Source organism: Sipha flava, unplaced genomic scaffold (genome assembly GCF_003268045.1).
Source record: "Sipha flava isolate LNK unplaced genomic scaffold, YSA_version1 36_pilon_pilon, whole genome shotgun sequence".
In the NCBI taxonomy this organism is placed as follows: Eukaryota; Metazoa; Arthropoda; class Insecta; order Hemiptera; family Aphididae; genus Sipha; species Sipha flava.
The window spans coordinates 1,718,226-1,725,810 of NW_020273076.1; the positions used below are offsets into that span (position 1 = coordinate 1,718,226).

Genomic DNA, 7,585 nt, shown 5'->3' on the forward strand with positions numbered 1-7,585 from the left:
TCGTTCATTACAGGTATAAAACAAAAAAATTAATTAATTATCTTATTGTAGTATTATAAATACTTAATTTCATCTTCAAAACGCTGTTAATTGTTATATTTTAATTTGATGAAATGTCTAATGAAACACAATAAATAAACAACTTCACTGCAATAAATTGAAAAAAACCAAGATAGACGTAATTTTCAATTTCAAATGTTATGAGTGTTAAAGAAACGGCTTATTGTTAAATGGGATATAACGAGATCATCAGCTTGTTTGTCACATGACACATCAATAATATTTTGAAATTATTTTTTCTCAAATACTATGTACGAATTTTCTCTTTTTTTACTTTGAAACTATGTTCAAATAAAATCTATTAGATAATATTACTGTTATAATGTCATAAAAATATTTTAAGAAACTTGTATTCTCATCATAGTTTAATTATAATATCCCCAACGTACAATTAAATATTAGATCAAAATAGATATAATTTTTGTAAAAATAACATAACAATTATTACAAATATATAATATGTAATTAGTTATTACCCTAAAATGCTTAAAAAACATTTTTTAATGAAATAAAATGTGAACTGATATTCATAATGTCAATTTTTTTTGTTGTAACGTTATTATGGTATTCAAAAATATTTTAGTTACAAATGTATTTATGAGAAAAATCACATGTATTTTTATAACTTTTGAATTGTATTGTTAATTTAGAACTTTTACATTATGCTTCAGATAAAATATTCCGCTATAAATATGTTATTTAACACTTTAATGGCAATATTTTATGTAGAATATATATAGTTAACCGAAATAAAAATAAAAATAAATTTCATACAATTATTCTCAAAGCTACAAATTATAGATTGTTAATATTCTTGGTCTATGTTAAATACCAAATGAATAATTTAAATCGATAATATGTTACTTTATTTTTATTATTATTATAACCTTCCTTTTTTTGTTATTTTATTGTTAAATAATAAATTTATATTTAATATAGAACTATTATTGTTTGCATGCTATTTTTTTTTTGTCGTAAATAACTTTTCGGGTAAATTTAAATTGAACATACTTATTTTATACTTAATAATTCTACGTCAATCCGTATAATTATAGTATCATGAATTAATCTGTTTCAAATAGTGTATGGCATATTTGAAGGACTACCAGGAAAAACGATAACAGTTAATATTCCTAAATCGTTTAATAATACAATTTTAAAGTTTCAACACTCAAAAAACTTATAACTAATATTTGATAAAATTGATAAAAAAAAATTTTATTTACTTTTTAAAATAAATGACAAAATAATATAATGATATTTTTCTTTTTTAACTATTATCGTTTTTTTTTCGTAGCGCTTCATTTCCATAAACTCAAATAATTATCTGACAACTATGTCCTATAGTAATATCGAACCTAAGTATTAAAAAATGTTGTTTCTCTTTGTTATAAATCTAAAGCCAGAAGGAATTAGGTCATTAAAATGATTTTCTAAATATTATAATATTCATGTATAAATAAAACAATAAAACAAATTTTATGAAAATATAAACTTCACTTAAGCGGATCATACTTAATTGCTAATTTTACCTGGGGAAAAGTCGATCACAGTTCAATCGCTGCCATCCATGAGTCGATTCCTTGATGAAATGCTCTAGAGCTCTCTCGACAGGAAACTCTCCCATCATTAATCGTAAGCCCAAGCTGCAAAATAATAACCATGATATGAGCAAAATATTCATCACTTTATGTGAAAAATATGATCTGCAAACATTATAACAAACCAAAATACATTTAAATTTTGAATACATCCATAAAAATATATTAAGAAACAAACTGTGATTTAACTGTTTAATAATCACTTATGCCCTTTAAAATATTTAAATCAAAATGTGCAACAGATTTTTTTTCTTTTAATTTACATAATTAAGCAATAAACATCTTGCGACTTTCAAACCTAATCACAATATAATTAATTACATGATAGTTTGAATGTTGAATCCTTTTATTGTGAAATTATAAGTGATATTTACATAACAGGTACTTTTTAATCGAAAAATGAAAACGCAGTAAATAAATGTATCAAACATTTATTTACAAGTAATATAGTTTTATAGTTTTTTTTTTTCTAGCTTTATCGGTTGAATGTTTACATTTATTTAACTGTATTTATATTTATTTTTCGTACAAAAAAATACATCAATTACCTAGTTTATAGCAGAAAATTTATCATTAAAATTCTAAATAAATATTAACAGTTCATTAGTTGGCAAAATTCTCTCCTGAATATGATTATGGCCACTATTTAAAAGAATGAAATATACTGTTTCTGGATAAAATAATTTAGGTTAAATTGTTCGACCATTTGGATTGAATGACCGTGGCCGAGAATATTAGTTCAGCATCAAAACCCATTTAAATCTCACAAATCCCATTACACGTATTTGCCTCTTATCATTATGTCTAAAAACTAAGCTCTATATTAGAAGTGTTTCCTCTCCGGCGATTGAACGTGAGATTTTTAAGTGCCCTTAATACCGGTCTAAAATCGTGCCACTCATTAAGGCATATTCGTACACCGAGAACATCTTTCTAAAAAAAATACGGATCTAAACACAATAAAGTCGCATCCCATCACGATTTATACTCCAGGTCTATACATGGCTACATCATTGATCTATACTCAACTATCAACAAAGGTACAACAGTTATTTTATTTCAATCGCCAACAGATACTTCACACAAGTTAGTTGCACATTTTTACAGTCGAATTATGTTTTTAAAAGATTTTGATCGTTTATTGTTTTATTCATAACCTTTTTTTAATTTTTTTGTTGATTTTCATAAATTCAAATTTGATTTCAACAAAAAGTTCCAATTCTAAAATAAAAATATATTTTTAAAATTTTTGTACGGGGTAAAAAGTTCAATAAATTATGTGTATTTTCCACCCATCTTTCATCTATTGGGGGAAATCGAAATCAAATTTAAAGGTATCCGTTGGAAATGTTTTGTTTTGATTTTATTATTGAATATATAATTGTATAATTCGTTTCCGGTACATGTACCACATTAAATAATATATACATTTATAAATCAGACAAGCGAAACGAAGAGTAAGAATTTAAAAATATTAATGGATACGACTCTATTGCTGCCATATCACAACCGTGGTCAATTATGCGATCGGATATGAATTATCAGTATACTGTTACGAATTGTTTAATTTTTCATCGCCAACAATATTTATAACAGTATACGAGTGTATACTTAACGTAGTGTTCGGAGCTGTGCGTTTTTTCGACTTAAAAAAAAGTAATAATAATGCACCCGAAAACGATTAGTGTTCCGTAAAAGTGTCACGAAAAATTAATATTTTGTCACAGTGTCCAAAGATAATACGTGTACATCCTGCAGACTTACGGTATATGCCGTACAAATACGATACATCGTATTGTGTTGCCGCATAATGTGTATGCGTTTGCAACGTAATATAACTCGCAACTACGATGATGATAATGATAATAATAATAATGATAACATAACGCGATAATGTGGCACAAAATGCACGGCGATGGTTATGCATAATTGACCGTAGTCGCCGCCGCCTAATGGGTAACGAAAATTGCCGATTGGGAAAAAAAAAACACCTGGCCATTGTTTGCGATCCGTTTGGATACGGTCTATTAGCAGTGGCGACGATGGGTTTGCGGAGCGAAGTATTCTTTCGATACATAATATTATAATATTATAATATATATACACGCGCACACGTACTATATTTCACGTCTTACACACGGCACACAATGGGCACACGGTTCCTATTAAAAAAATAATAATAATAATAATAAAACTCCCGGTACTCGGTATGATATTTTTCATTTACTTATTATCATTGTTATTGCGTTTTTGTTTGTTTTTTATTTTATTACTTTTTATTTTTTTATTTTTTTGCATAATTTTCGACACCTGGCGCTCGCCAGTCATCACCGTTGGTCGTAACTGCTCAACATCATCACGTGATAACGGTATCGAACTGTTTAACAATGTAAACGAACACCACACGAGCTGCTGTTGAATTTTTGCTTCGTTCAATCGTGTATTATACATAATAATCGAACGAAACTGGAGTGGAACGTCGTCGAATAGAAAGGCGAGGGGGAAAAAAGTCAAATGCCGGTTTTTACTGTAAAGTATTTTATATAGGTACTGTTCTCTGGGTACAGGTTTTTGGAACATATTTGTGAACAGAATTATTTTGTATTTGTTTTTATTTTCATTCGCCAAAATCGTCTACAGTTGATTTATTTGTATTCCACTTTATTTCAGAACGTCTAATGACCGATTTAAATTACCTTCGATTAACTCTCAAAGCGTCGCGTACGAACAAATAGTCTACGAATTATTTAAATTGTTTCGCCATTTTGATTCTTTTCGTGAAATATTTTCTCGCGCGCAAATATGTTTCACGTAAAAACGTAAAATCTTCACTCCGCACAGATTTCCCGGAATGATGTACTGATACGCAGAGGTGGAACTAGGAATTTTTACGCCCGGGGAAAATGTTAAAATTACGCCCAACCATAGACAAATAATAATAAATAATCAAATACTCTTCTCGAGAATTTTTTCCTAATAAATAATATACAATCATACTTATTGAGTTTTAACCTAATATCAGTATTTAACAAAGTGAAAAATATTAATATTTAGTTGTTAATAATTACAAAAATGACACCCTCTAAAATTTTACACATAGGGATAATCCCCATCTTCTACCCTCTAGTTCCGTGCCTGCTGATACGTATATCAATTTAGTTATTTCGTTTATAGTCTTATGGTTTGTCACATTTTCTTTATTATTTTAGATTGTTTTATACAATTAAGAACAATGTAATAACATGAATTTACAACTATTAGACGACCTATTCTTAATGTTGTTCTTACGTTTTTTGGGACCATGTACGAAGGATAAACCTCGATTTTCTGTAAAGACTGACTAAAATTTTGTCACCTTCAAAAAAAAAATTATTAAAATTACTCCAGTGTATTAACATATTTATTCTCATTCTTACAGGGTATGGAGGATATAGAATCTCTGAAAAAGAAAAAAAATTAAACAATAATAATAGTTTATTATTTTCTGCCCAAAGTGTTCATTTAAGTTGTTTGAGTTAGTAAGACAGCATCGCTATGGATCAAATTATATGAATTTATTAAATCCATAAGTCATTAATTAAAATGATTTGTATGGCGGTACCGGACTCATTACATCAGATTGTTTGTTATTTGTCTAATTGTAGTGTTATTGATTCTATGCAATCGTAGATTATTGATTAAATCTTTTTTTTCTTTTTTTTTTTAATTTTTTGTTACAAACATTTGTTTTGGTTACTCGAATTTATATTGTCCAAAGAATATGTGAATTAACTTTCAAAAATTATTTATGATATATTCGAATTCATTGTTTTTGTATTCCTAACATACTATCTTCACAGTTTTTATCGTAATAACCATTGATTAGAAAATAATAGAGAGTACAATAATAATTTCCTCAATTGTTCTTGTCAAATAATTTTTATCTCTGTAAGAACATAATCATTAATAACACATATTATTAAAGTGTTCATAAACAATGTTAACCGTTTTCATGTATTTAGGCTGTATTGTAATCAATATTAAATATTAAATCAAATGAATTGTTGTTACTACGATATCGATTTCATTATATCATTTCAAAATCAAGTTATGATTAATGACACAAAATTATTTCCAACAACACCATAATATGTCAAGAAACTTATTTAATGAGGGTAGTTTGGACACCCGTAAAAAATCAAACACTGATTAATTGAAAATAATACTAAACTAATTATAGGGTACAAAAAAAATGTAAGAGTCGGTACCAATGATATTTCCATTATAAAATGTCTTTTAAATCTTTTAAACAATTCATACATATCTATTTACAATTATATGTCTTTATTTTTTATTAGGATAAATTATGAACATGGAAAATTCAACTTTCAAGTAGTATAATATATCGATAAACTGTTACCTTTTTTGCGAAAACAAAGATTTTTAAACTACATAGTTACAGTTACAGACATGTATAAAATTATTGTATATTAATACAAAAAGATAACAATGTAACGATGTTGTTTTAATTATTCGTTATAATAAATAACAGTATGTATTAGCAGAGCAGGTAAGGAATTCGGAATAATAAAATGTTCGATAAAATTTAAAATACCTTATGTTTAAGAAGAGGAACTTTTTACTTTTTTCGGTGATTTCCGGGTTTTGAAATGTTTATAAATGAAAAGAGGAATGGGCCGAAGGATTCATATTGGTACGGAGGAGATATTTTCGTCATCGCTTCCCGTATCCAAAGACAAGCGTAACAAAATTAACAGTAATAATAAATGTTGTCGGTGAAATATTCATCGCGGTCGCAAAACCTGCTGGAAACCGTGGTGCGCCCCGGCCGGTCGGTCGGTCGATCGGTCAGCGCGAAAACCTCCCGTCGCCCCCGAGAAGCGAATTAATCGCCTCTCGAGGAACCGTTATTCGCACACATCGGGCGATTTGCCAGCGACGTGTTTTCCGCGCGCCCACGGTTTCCGTTCACCTTCCACGCCCCATTTTTTTTTTTTTTTTTACTTCCTGTCGGCGACGAGCAGATTTTATTATTGAACTCGTATACGTGCGCGCGTGGAACGGCGTTTTTTACGCGCGCGCATAAATCTCGTCGCCACGCGCTTTGTCGTCCGGTACCACCCCCTGCCGCCGCCGCCGCCGCCCCTACCAGCACCGTTTAACGGATTACCACCTGCGGCCGGAGACGCGTGCGCGCCGCAATAATCGTTTCACTCGGCGGGTACGTAGAGCAGCGTCTGCGGCCGACAAATGTTCGTAACGTACGTGGTACACTGTTATCATCATCGTGCACGCCGCGATCGTGCCGGATGAATCGAGACGACGGAACGCACTCGGATGGTATTGGAGTGGAACGATTTCGAGAGAGAGATAAAAAAAAAACAAAAAAACGTTTATTTTCGACGTTTAAGGTTTAACGCACCGAAATGTGTCCCCTCGCGCGCGCGCGCCTCTTCCGCGCACCGCCGGACAATAATAATACGTCGTTTCACGCGGTGCTCTGATCGTGACTGCGATGCCAGAGGTCGACAACGCGCGGACGAATGAAAGATATGCTTATTTTATTATGTGTCCCCGTCCGACTCAAACGGTTTTTTTTTTTTCACTATTATCATTATTATTATAAACGAAAATAAAACACCGTAATTTTAATATTCACGTTCGTACATATAAAGTTTGTCGTTGTTGTACTGTTATGTGATGGAATTGATGTGTGCGCTCACGAAGCCGTGTTGTACCCGTATCAAACTGATAAAAATAAACACGACCTTCTTAAAGCACGATTTTCTAGAAGAATCCGTTATTTTCAACTAGTTTTACGTCTTTTGTAGTGGAATAATGATGTCGAATTTAATACTGCAAAACCCTGCGTGCGCGTAAATTGTCTTTGGAGAGTTAAAAAACCGTGAAGTGTCTTGTACAAA

General features: G+C 30.5%; 1 protein-coding gene across 1 annotated transcript in view; it reads right to left on the bottom strand.

Annotated features, from left to right (window-relative positions):
- Positions 1–7,585, bottom strand: part of LOC112687983 — a 31,443-nt gene that overhangs the window by 15,903 nt on the left and 7,955 nt on the right. The window contains exon 2 of the mRNA XM_025560995.1: positions 1,593–1,706. Within this exon, the coding sequence (XP_025416780.1) occupies positions 1,593–1,706 (114 nt within the window). The remainder of the gene's footprint in view (positions 1–1,592; positions 1,707–7,585) is intronic.